Here is a 12,251-nt window from a genome sequence, read left to right as displayed (position 1 = left end):
CACTAATTCAGTATTTTCCTAGTAATCCTCCCTAAACTCAAATAGTCCAATTTGTGGCTCTGCCTCTGGACAGAGATATACCAACATACAGACACAGACACCTAAGGGACTGTGCAGGCCTCAAAACAGGATTCTGCCTGAGGCCAGTAGACCTCTTTAAGGAGGATCTAAAGGACTGTCTGAAATGGAAGGGCAGAAAAACATAGAGAAGCTCCATCATTAGGACTGGGACGCAGAAGGGGTTTGTGCCAGTCATGACATCCCCCAGGTTCTACTGAATGGCCAAGATTGAGTCCTTCCTTTCCAGGGGCTGGGGATGCTTGTGGGGGCCTTGGCACCTCCCCTCTGGGAATGGCTGAGGCTGGGAAAGCCCACCCAGGGCCTCCTGCAGGGAAGTCCTGCCCCGCTGGCACTGGCGCTACAACCTGCTCCTCTCCCTGCTCCCCATGCCAAGGGGAAAGTAAGATCTTGTAAGATCCATCGGAGCCCAGATTTACAAGCCAGCCATCAGTGAGCTGGATGCTGGGTGCAAGGGGCTCCCCATTAGCCTGGGTCCCGCCCTGGCTGTCGATTTACAACATTGTGCTCTAGGAAAATTGCTCACTTTTTTGTTCTTGCATGAGACTCTTTGTGTTGGGTTCTCGGGTTTGGGCATTTAAGAATGTCACTGAAAACCCACCCGCTCCCTCGTGCCGCCCTCTCTCCAGCAGGGCCTGGGGCGGGGCGGGGCCGGGCGGCGCGGGGCGGGGCGGGGCGGGGCGGGGCGGGGCGGGGCGAGGCGAGGTTGGGGCGCGAAGTTCCAGCGCTGGGCGGCTCCCGGCTTCTCCGCAGCGCAGCAGCGCTCTCTGGCGTCCTAGGGCTAAAATAGTGAATTCTGGGTTCTGAGTAAAATAAACGAAACGCTTGGGGTCTGGGCCTTCTCTTTTGTCTTCTGGCTCTAGCGCAGGGGTGGCAAGACTCTATGATAATAATCTCAATTTAAGGGAATTCCCAATAAATCGGGAAACAATTACTCCCATTCTCAAAACGATGTAGCAATGGATCCTTTCTTTCCTTGATCTACTTTTTAAAAATTGTAAAGCTTGCCAGAGTCATAGGAGACAAGAAAAGGGAGGGAAGAAACAGTGCCAGCCAAAGAAACATAAAGGGGATTCACCTGGTAGTGAGCACTCTGGCAAAAAGATGCTTTTCTAGGAGGAAATGACCACTCAGGACCAATGACACTGACCTTGCCTGCACTCCAGCTCCCCGTCACCATCTCCTACCGTTTCCCAGAAATAGTGCCTGGAAGCTGTCCACCGCCTTCTGGGTAAAATGCCAGGGGCTCCTCCTTTGTCCCTCGTAACTATTTGTTCAAATTTATTTTGCACAGGGCGCCTGGGTGGCTCAGTGGGTTAAGCCGCTGCCTTCGGCTCAGGTCATGATCCCAGGGTGCTGGGATCGAGTCCCGCATCGGGCTCTCTGCTCAGCAGGGAACCTGCTTCCCTCTCTCTCTCTCTCTGTCTGCCTCTCTGCCTACTTGTGATCTCTCTCTCTGTCAAATAAATAAAATCTTAAAAAAAAAATTTATTTTGCACAGTTAACTGCCTTCCTGTCTTGACCGATCCACTAATTCTGTATTTTTCTAGTACTCCTAACATCAACCTCCGGTGCACTATTTGTGCCAGCATGCTGACCTGTTTCAAACTCTGCTTCCTCTGGTGAATAGATGCATGCTTCCTTTCCAAAAGGATGCAACTGATGGCATCCTCCTTTACAGCTCTCCCCGCCAGAAGATGGAGGCAAAATTGAAATTTCACTCTGTCAATTGTACAGTCTTTCTCAGTCACGTATAATTTTTAAAGTACTTTTAAATTAAGATACAATTTGCATACCATACTATTCACTCTTTTAAAATGTGTAGGTTAGTGGTTGTTAGTATATTCCAAAGCTGTACAGTCATCAGCTCTTTCTAACTCCAGAACATGTTCACCACCTCCCCAAAAGCCCTGTATCCATTAGCAATGACTCTCCATTCTCCTCTCTTCTTAACCCCTGGCAACCACTAATCTACTTTTCGTCTGTATGGTTTTATCTATTCTGGACATTTCAGATAAGTGGAAATATACAACCTGTGGCCTTTGTGACTGACTTCCTTCACTTGATGTTTTCAAGGTTGGTCCATGCTGTACTGTAGTGTGAACCACTATTCAATTGAATGGATTTACTACATCTTCTTCATCCATACATCAGTTGATGGACATCTGGGGTGTCCCTGCTTTTTAGCTATCAAAAATAATGTTACTGTCAACTTTTGAGGACAGGTGTTTTTTGGATAAGTGTTTTCAGGTCTCTTGGACATGTACCTAGGAGTGGAGTTGCTGGGTCATATGTTAATTTTATGTTTAACCATTTAAGGAACTGCCATACTGTTCTTCAAGGGGATCAGTTGCATAGTTTTTTCTTTCCTCCAAGACAGAACTTTTGCCTTTCTTTGTATTTTACTTTAATGCTACTGTTTGTTACCTTATTGTGTTTGAATTATAAGGTACGTCAAAGATGTCAAGGGAATGAGATGGGATATAAATACATTAAGAGGACGTAGAAATTTGCTGGCACCCCTTGTTTGCACTGTACTATGTGAAGAAAGGCATTTTGGGATATATGCAAAGATAGTGAGGGTCACTTTTAACTAGAATGATCTCTAAGTTCATGAGAGGAGAGAGGAACGACTGAGTAGAGGAATGTCTGTTAATTTGGAGAAAGTTCTGAATATTTCCAGGGAGCAAAGAGGGGTTCTACTGTCTTCCATTGGGTGTTTCAATCAAAGGCACTGTACTTTCTTCATTCCTCTGACATTCAGCACATTTCAGCTGTTGGACCATGGATAGAGAATTAGCTATTCCTGAGCACCTGCCACATGTCAGATCCTCTACTAGGCTCTTTACACATGGTATCTCAGTCCTCGTAATAAAGACCTCCATGAAGTAGGACTTATCAAAGTCACTCTAGTAGCAAATGACCGTCGAGGAGGTTCTCTACAGATGCCTCTCTGCACATGGCCTTTCTACAGGTCCCTGGGTCCTGGCAACTGTACCATCTTCTTATTTCTTGAGCTGGGGTCTGGTGGGGTCTGCTGCAGGCCTCTGTTGGTCATTCACAGAGATGCACGTCCTGCCTTGCTGTGGAATGGAACCAGTGGTTCCTGGGATGACCACCAAAGAAGGGCCTCGATCAGTGTTGATGTTTTCTACAACATCTCTGTGTTGAGTGACCCTAGCCCTCTCTGAGTCACTCCATCTCAGAGAGAGTACTTGGATTGGGGTAGTAGTGACAAGCAATAGACAAACACTCCTGATCAGGACATGCCTGTCAGGCTTAGATGACAGAGTTCGTTCCCAAGAGACACTCTGAGGCCCAGTCAGACCGAAACCTACTAGGAACAAAACCCTAGGGGGCAAACAAACCCAGGACAGGTATCCCCAGCCAGCAGAGCCAGAAGTCACTGCTGTCATCTGTTGGACAGCTGCAGGCCATGGAGGGTTTGCAGGAATCTGGGCTCCTCTCCTAGTGCTCCTCACAGGGGGCTGGTCGGCTATCAGTTGGTTCAAAGACTACCCCAAGAAATCCTCATTTCTTGAAAGGAGGGTCTGTCATGGCCCATCTCCCATCAGCATCTCCTTTAGGCATCTCAGCTGAAGGACTGCTTGATAAGGCCCAGTCTTTGCCTCCCGGTGATTTTTTTTTTCTAGATGGTATCCATAGTTCAAACAGATCAGGCTTATATCCTTACTGCCCCCACCTGCTCCCTCTGTGTGAGTTGAGGCAATTTGCTTCAACTCTTTAAGTCTCAGCGGATGATGTGTAAAACAGGAGTAATATTAGTTCTTTTTTTTTTTCTTTTAAGATTTATTTATTTATTTTGCAGAGAGAGAAAGAGCGAGTAAGGGGGAGGAGCAGAGGGAGAGGGGCCCAAGTGGGGCTCCGTCTCATGACCCTGAGATCATGACCCGAGCTGAAAACCAAGAGTAAGACGCTTAGACGACTGTGCCACCCAGATGCTCCAGAGGCAATCTTAATTCTTGCATAATTATTGTAAAGCTTCAAAGAGATGATGTTTGTTAACAGTCTAGGACTGGCTCAAACACAAATGTTAGCTGGGAAGATGATGCTGGTGAGAACGACCACGATCATGTGTCAGGAGGGGTGATTGTCTAAAGGTCAGAGGGCAGGGAGTCGTGTTGACAATGTGCTCTTCAGGGTCGTGCCATCTCTGATGCTCCCGGAATGGCAGAAGGGTAAATTTAAAAGGTTCTGTCCCCCATGGGTACTGTACAAAGTCAGAACAACTCTGTTCTGGCCTGAGACTTGAGCTTAGAGACAGAGGTTATCCAGGAATCCAGTGGTGTCTCTCTCTCTTCTCTTACCAGGGTCATGGAAGCAGTGGGGAGCTCCCCTGCCCTCATGATTCTACCAGATTCTCACTTGGTCCCATGCACTTGCTCTTTTCCACAATCAGATCCTCTGCTGCTTCACTTCTGAAACTCTGCTTAGGAACAAAGTGCCCCCTATTCATTCCCACGTCACGATAATGACAGCCAAAGTGTTTAGAAATGTGGCATGGTGAGTCTGCCTCTGGAGTGGTAGGGGGGTCATTACCTCCTACCAGGAGGTAGGAGGTAAGGAAAGATCTGGAAATAACTCATGGTCCTCAAAGAAGTCAGGCCCCGTCTTTGGAAATTAGCAGAGAGGCTGAAAAGTGCCCTAAGGGGTTATGCCTATTGCCTCCAGTCCAGAATGGGAGAAGCACACATTGTTGGCCATTTCCATCAGTCTGGGTTTTAGAAATGGCTGTTCAAGAGGGAACCACTGAAACACACCTCTCAGTTATGATGAGTGAAGAAGAAATGGGCTGGGGATAAGGAACAGATAGGCAGTGAGAATGGGAAACTAGCCGCATATAATTGATCCATGAACAATGGGGGCTTGGGGCAATGACCACCCTTCACCCATGCAGTCGTAAATCCACATATAACTTTTGACTCCCCCTGAACTTAACTACTAATATAGCCTACTGTTGATCAGAATTGATCAGAATGATCAGAATTACTGATGATGAAGGAAGGAAAATTATTAAATTTCCTTACAGCCTGCAACCCATTGACAAGTCCCTGAAATAAGCAGAGAGACATTCCTCTAGGAACTCAGCTGCTTCGATGTTAATACTTTGCTGAGGGCGAAAGACAATCCTAGCCTGACCCCATCTGCTCAGTATCCTATAAGTCTACTTTAACATATAAAAACTCCTTTAGAAATTTCCTTTATCTCTAAACCCCCCAAGATACGTGTTGGCAATCACCCCCTTTTCCAAGCATATGGCCCACTGATATACATCTGAAGGGTCTCATGACTAAGGTTTTATTAGATGATAATAAATGACCTTTTCCCAACAATAGCTAGCCCCTCAAGGTCCTAGAAACCTTGTTTCCAAATTCCTTAGAGACTTACTCTATCCCCAACCCCCTCACAACTTAAAAGTATAAAATGGGCCACTCCTCATGACCCTGGTGCAGCTCTTTCTGCCCACGGGTCCTGTCCTATGCTTTAATAAAATCACCTTTTTGCACCAAAGACAACTCAAGAATTTTTTCTTGGCCGTCGGCTTCGAACCCTAACGTTATTCCCTACATCAATAACATAGAGTCAATGAACACATATTTTGTATGTTATATATATTATATACTGTATTCTCAAAATAAAATAAGCTAGAGAAAAGAACATATTATTACAGAAATCATAAGGAAGAGAAACACATTTATAATACCCTGCTGTATTTATTGAAAAAAAAAATCCTTGCATAAGTGGACCCAGGGACTATAGTAATCAAACGGCTCCTCTGGAATTAGCCCTTAGTTCCTTAGCCTGTGCTCAGGGCATATAAACACAACTGAGAAAATACCTCCTGAAAGGCAAGACTGAATGGTCCTTTGAATGGTCTGTTCTGTGTTTCCTGGGCTACTTTTCTGTACTGGTGGGCTGATCTCAAACAAAAAGCAGAGTTGTTGCCATTGGCCAGATCTCTCTGTCAGGCGAGGCGGGGAGGCAGAAGACCAAGAGTAGGTTCTGGAAAGGACCTGGAGCTCTGTGCCAACAGAGCTTGGGCTCCCCATTGCAACCAGGAGCTCCAAGAGGCAGGTCATTATCTTTGGAAGACCCGTGGCACTGAGCAGAGCCAGAGCCAACAGCCACCTGTGTGTCCTGTCCCCAAACAGGGCCCAACACCACCAAGCAGTCTTGGGCCTTTGTGGTGTTCTGGGAAAGCTCTGTGAAGTTCTCTGGGTGTGTGGCCAACTCTAGGGCTGCCAGCCACCTGCTGGGCCTCCAAAATAGCTCCTTCTTTCTTTCCTTGTTCTAAATAGACTGTCTGCCTGGGCCTGATCTCTGGGTACAATGTGGCTGCAGGGAATTCAGCTCCGGGTGTGTGCGGAGAGGTTGGGGCGGGGCAGCTGCTCTGTGTACCTCCCAGGCCAGCTGGATCACAGTTATCATTTCTCAGGGCTCAAGGGTTGCTAATGGTATCCTAGCACGACTCTGTTAACTATGAACTGTCCACTGTTTCCCAAGACCCCATGGCTGTCTGTTTATAGTGGGGAAACCTGGGAAAGGCTACATGCATCGTGACCTCACAAAGCCCTTCAGAAGAGCCCCCACCATCTCCCGGCTGGCCATCACCACACCCTGTCGGCTCCTCCCCCTGGGCATTTATTTGGGAAACAGGGCCTCCTCAGAAGAGATGACCTCTCCAGGCTGGGCACAAGACAGCCTGCAAAAGATAAATCTGTGGCTCCTTTAAAATCTCATGAAAACTCATCCTTCTCTCAAGGGACAAGTCCAGGGTTGCCTCCCACTTTCCTTCACCCTGATCTCACCTTCTCTGGGCCCAAAGGCAAACGCCTTTCCCCTTTTCCCAGCAACTGTAGTTTGAACTCTTAACTGCTAGGTAATGATATAAAATGGCAAATATTAAAGTGAGCTAAAATGCTAATACTCCTCCCTTGTTTTGAACAGGAACTGAAATTCTTGGCAAGTCAGTTCGTATTATATTCTCTACGTTAGGAGTGTGCACATTTTTTGCAGTTGGCTACATGCTGCTGCCCCTGTTTGCTTACTTCATCAGAGACTGGCGGATGCTGCTGCTGGCGCTGACGGTACCCGGGGTGCTGTGCCTCCCGCTGTGGTGGTGAGTGTGGCTCTGTCCCAGACAGCCCCCTGCCGCGGGCCAGCATGCCCGGAGCCAGCACCTGGTGCTGACGCTCTCACGGGCTCCGTCATCTCCTTCATCTCCGTGGAGCTGGCTGGGGCCCAGGCTTCCAAGCCCAGGGCGTGTTTGCCTCTCTGCAGGTGGGCCTGCGTGCTAGGGTCCTTGGATTCTCCCCGGTCCCACCCAGCACCGTTCTCAGGAAGCCCATCCCTGCGGGGGCCCACCCCACTCTTGTCTGCTGTTGGTTGTTGATGTTGTTTGTGGAGATGGTACTGGTGGGTTTTGTTTGTTGTTTCTAACTCTGCCCCATGCTGCTCTTTGGACACTTTTCTCTCTCTAGGAAATCTCTTTCTCCTTCTGGATTCAATTAATATAATTTCCTCAAGCTTTCCTATCACAGGGTGATTCACATCTAGGATGTGCCTGTTTATCTACTTTGTCTTTTTAAAAATATTTTATTTATTTATTTGCCAGAGAGAGAGTGCTCACAGTCAGGGGGAGTGGCACACAGAGGGAGAAGCAGGCTCCTGGCTGAGCAAAGAGCCCCAATGGGACTCTATCCCGGGATCCTGGGATGATGACCTGAGCCCAAAGCACTTAATCAACTGAGCCACCCAGGTGTCCCTCTCCTTGTCCGGAAGGGCGAGAGAATTACTTTCATTTAATGAGAGAATTGTTCTCTCCTTCCTCAATCGTGCCACCCAATTTTGAGACATCAGTGTGGGATTAACCAAGTTTGGAGATACTGGCCCCAGTTTCACCCAACAGGATTATGTGGGAATTTTCAGGTGAGATTAGAAGAGATTAGAAGAGTGAGAAGAGATTAGAGTAATAGAATAAGGTCCCAGCTGCACCTTCTTTGGGGGCTTCCCCGTTTTTTGTTTTGGGGTTTTTTTTTTCCTCCCATATTTAAGTAAGAGGAAAGGGGATTTCTTCTATTGGTGGGTCTCTCTCTCTCTCTCTCTCTCTCTCTCTCATTCTCTCTCATTAATTCTTCTTGCTTTGGTTTCATGATATCAATATCAAATCTCCCAACAATGATAGGTTTTACCAAACTGCTTGATCTCCACCTACTTACACACAATGCAAGTTTCTTTGACCATTTTTTAAAAACTCGTGGTTTAGATTCGCCCTCATGGTCCTGTCCTTTGTACACAGCCTAGGAATTTGTCAGAAGGTCCTTTATCTTGCCACAACTGCTAGGCAACCTTAGAGGCTGACAGGTGGCACATTTTGGCCCTGTTGGACCAGTTAGCTCAGGTTGGACCACTCCCAGTTACGGTCTTTTTATCGTGTCTAAGACTGCTATCGTTATTTGGTGTAAACTCTTGGCATGGATGTGCCTGGGAGGAGAAAGCACTTTTTCCCTCAGTTGCCTGGAATTTGAGAGACAGTGTGTTAAAGGTTAGATACTGCTCTGGTTTGGAGGTTTCCTCTGCAATCCAGTCTGAGGGTCAGGAAACTTTATGGTAAATAAGGACAGGCCATTAACTCCACAGCTCTGTCTCCAAGGTAGCACCCCAGATTTATAAGAGCAGGGCAATTTTCTGGAATGAGAGCCATCATGATCATCATCATAATCACCAACATCAGCTTCGTCACATCTTCCGACCCTCCTTCCACAACTCTCCTGCTGACTGAATTTGTTGTAAACAAAGTTCGTGACCAGAGGTTCTCTCAAGACACAAGACAAGACTATTCAAAGGTTATTTTCTGCCTCCACAGATGAATGATGTTAAGAATCTGTGATCCCTGGTTCTAGCTGTCATTTTGGCCCAAGAGACCAGTACTTCTAAAATACGTTATAACCAACCTTATTACTGTGTGATTCTATCAGAGAGAGAGAGAGAGAGAGAAAGAATAAAAATAAAAGGGCCCTGACTGACTATAAGAGGTTAGTAAAGATTTTAATTTCTAGGGCTTGGACTTTTGCTTCGGGTCCCAATACTGCCACAAGGAACAGCTCTGATAGGTCATCCCCTGTGGTTTACAGCAAAGGCAGTCCATCGCCTGAGGAGCTGACTTACCCTTGCCCTAAGGAAAGTTCTTCCTTCCAGGCTGGCTTGTGAATGCTCTGGGCTGTGGGCACACTGTACAAGGGACAGAACTGCCCCAGACAGAGGGCAGCCCGGGGACAGCACTACAAAGCCGTGTGCTTGTCCTAAAAGTTTAACAACAGTCTTAGCGTTTTCCTATAAAAACAAAATAGCTTTCTTAGGAACACCTCGTTCTTGAGGGTGGGACTTCCTGAAGCCATGCTCATCAGTCTAGGTGGGCTGGAGTCATGAGGGGTTGGCTTCGAGCTGCCGTGCTCCCTGTTGCCCGCTCTGTGTAAGAGACTTTCCAGCAATGCCCTGCCCCTGCTCTATCTGAATTCAGTCTACAGAGAGCCTATAGTGTAAACCTTGTTTGGCGCTCCACTAACTTCTACAATGATCAACTAGACTTGATTCTCCATCCAGCACAAAAGCCATGGCCAAAGTAGAAATCATGGCACCTTGAGCACATGGGCTGGAAATGGGAGTAAGCCCTGCAGGTGGTTTGGGGATTTTTATATCTCAAGTTCCCTTTAAAAGGTTTGGCAAGAACAGACCACAATCATGAATGGAGTATATGTATAGGGGTGGGGAAGGAGCCCATAGATACAGCATGGGGGAAGCTTTGCAATATCTAGCCAACTAAACATTAGGAACTTGAGGTTCATGAGGGCCCTTAGAGCCTGTGGGCAGAAAGTAGGGTATTTCTAAAAACAACCCTGTGGAGGAAAGACATGGCTCAGAATTAGAAGTGTGGTATACTTGGATATAGGCGTGAATTACACAGTGGCTGGAAAGCAAGAGCTCTAATGCTGCACTAAAGCAGTAGCCACTAGCCACATGCACATACTTTAAATTAAAAGTAAATAAAATAAAAAAATTCCTTTGCTCATTCACACCAGTTACACCAGCTTAATAGCCACACAAGGTTATTGGCTACAATATTAGGCAACGCAGCTATAGAGCCCTGCAGAAAGCTTTCCTGGATAGAGCAGCTCTAATTACGGAAGGTCAGTGACCTAACATCATCAGAGTTACTACAGGGACCAACTAAGGGCATGTTCCAAAGTGACATAAACTGGGTTCCTTTTTCAATCCATGCGCTAGTAGGCTGGGGAAGGGAGCTGAGGCTTGGCCATTTGACAAGTTGTGCTTTACTCTGAGGTTGATTCCTGGTGAGGCTTTGGAGGAGCCCCTTTAATGAGAGGAGGCCTCTGTGTCTGCTACATATGATGTATTTTCTCAGATCACTGAGTACTGACCGATAGGTAAGAAAAACAAGAGCTGGCAGAGGAATGGCTAAGAGATACTGAGAAGCAAAAAGTAAGAATAGAAAATATGTAAATAAATATGAGAAAAAGAAATAATAATAGAAAAAATAGAAAAATTAGGAAAAAAATAGAAGCGAACTCTGTGTAATAAAAAGATTCTAGACATTAAAAAAAAACAAAACTGTCTCCCAAAACCTCATTTGGTGACTCATTGCCCTGCAGATCTGAGAGTCACAGGGACAGCCCATGGGGGTGCTGTCCACATTTCCACTTTTTCCTGTGACTACAAGAAAAGCCCAAAGAGCACAGATGCCTTGGCCACCTTTACTTGGTAAATTTCTGACCATCATCAGTTGGGGCACCAGGAGTTCTCCAAGGGATGGACGCACTGAAAAGACACTAGATTGTGTTTCTTTAAGAGCCACATTGGTTATTAAGTTTGAAATGACTTTCTCCCCCTGCCCTGGCTTAACAGCACCTATAGTTAATGTTACCCTTTATCGTCTGATCCTGCCTTCCAGTCCAACTGATGATCAGCCTCGTGATTTGATCAGAACTTTGAGACTTGAAGGTGCTTTTATTTATTCCTATTATCAACGGAAATCTTATGAGGCCTCCTTCCTGGGTTTTTTTTTTTTTTAAATAGACAAACTACAATCTGACAAAATAAAAATTGCTTGGGGGCAACTTACGGTAACTAGTATTAAACCCTGTTATTGTGAAAAATTATAAACAATTACAAATTTATTCCAGGTTTATTCCTGAATCTCCCCGGTGGTTGATATCCCAGAGAAGATTTTCAGAGGCTGAAAGTATCATCCAAAAAGCTGCAAAAATGAACAACATAGCTGCCCCAAGGGTGATTTTTGACCCTATGGAGGTAAGCGTTTGCAGATGTGTCCTTTTTTTTTTTTTAAGATTTTATTTATTGATTTGACAGAGAGAGATCACAAGTAGGCAGAGAGGCAGGCAGAGAGAGAGAGGGAAGCAGGCTCCCTGCTGAGCAGAGAGCCCGATGCGGGGCTCGATCCCAGGACCCTGAGATCATGACCTGAGCCAAAGGCAGCGGCTTAACCCACTGAGCCACCCAGGTGCCCCTGCAGATGTGTCCTCTTAAAGTCAGCAATGCATTCTTGATTTAATTGAATCTGACGTGTGCCCACTGTGCACCAGGCTCTGTGTGAGTCCTTGAGACCCTGTGATGACGAAGTGCTGATGTGAAACCTACCTCAGAGGGCTGCGAGGGAATGAGATGCAATCATATATGTAAACTGCTTCGTTTACAACACGTGTTGATTAAAAACTAGTCCCCCTTCCCTTTGGCAAGTTTTATCTCCAACTTTATGTTGGTATTGCTCCATACCACTGGTGCAGTTACATACCAGTTATTTCTCAATGTCCAGATGAAGTGGAAAAAATGTGGTTGAGGGGTATGCCACCCATGATGTCCCCACCGTACTCTGAATCGTGCTGCAGCTGCTGAGGAAGCTGTGTTTGCCTTTGGTTTGCTGCGTCGTGTCTACACCCTAAAGGCATGAAGGCACAGGCTCAAGGGGTCACCCCTGAAAACAGGAGGCCACAAGGGAAAGATGATATTCTGTGATAGCTGCCGTGCTCGCTGACAGTCAGTGGGGAATTGCGGTGTCCCTGTCCAGGCCCTCTGCTGGGTCCTAGAGAAAATAAGAAGAGTTAGATACAGTTTCT

The 12,251-nt window shown here is 46.4% G+C and overlaps 1 protein-coding gene across 2 annotated transcripts in view; it reads left to right on the top strand.

Moving 5' to 3' along the window:
- The window catches only part of SLC22A4 (solute carrier family 22 member 4), a 45,236-nt gene that overhangs the window by 18,861 nt on the left and 14,124 nt on the right, over window positions 1-12,251 (top strand). Inside the window, exons 4-5 of one of the 2 annotated variants that reach the window (XM_046000453.1) lie at window positions 7,048-7,219; window positions 11,301-11,427. In XM_046000453.1, the coding sequence (XP_045856409.1) occupies window positions 7,048-7,219; window positions 11,301-11,427 (299 nt within the window). The remainder of the gene's footprint in view (window positions 1-7,047; window positions 7,220-11,300; window positions 11,428-12,251) is intronic. The other variant, XM_046000455.1, reaches the window with a different exon arrangement.

Source organism: Meles meles, chromosome 3 (assembly GCF_922984935.1).
Source record: "Meles meles chromosome 3, mMelMel3.1 paternal haplotype, whole genome shotgun sequence".
Classification (NCBI taxonomy): domain Eukaryota; kingdom Metazoa; phylum Chordata; class Mammalia; order Carnivora; family Mustelidae; genus Meles; species Meles meles.
The sequence above is the reverse complement of the archived record's forward strand: the minus strand, read 5'-3'. Positions and strand labels throughout refer to the sequence as shown.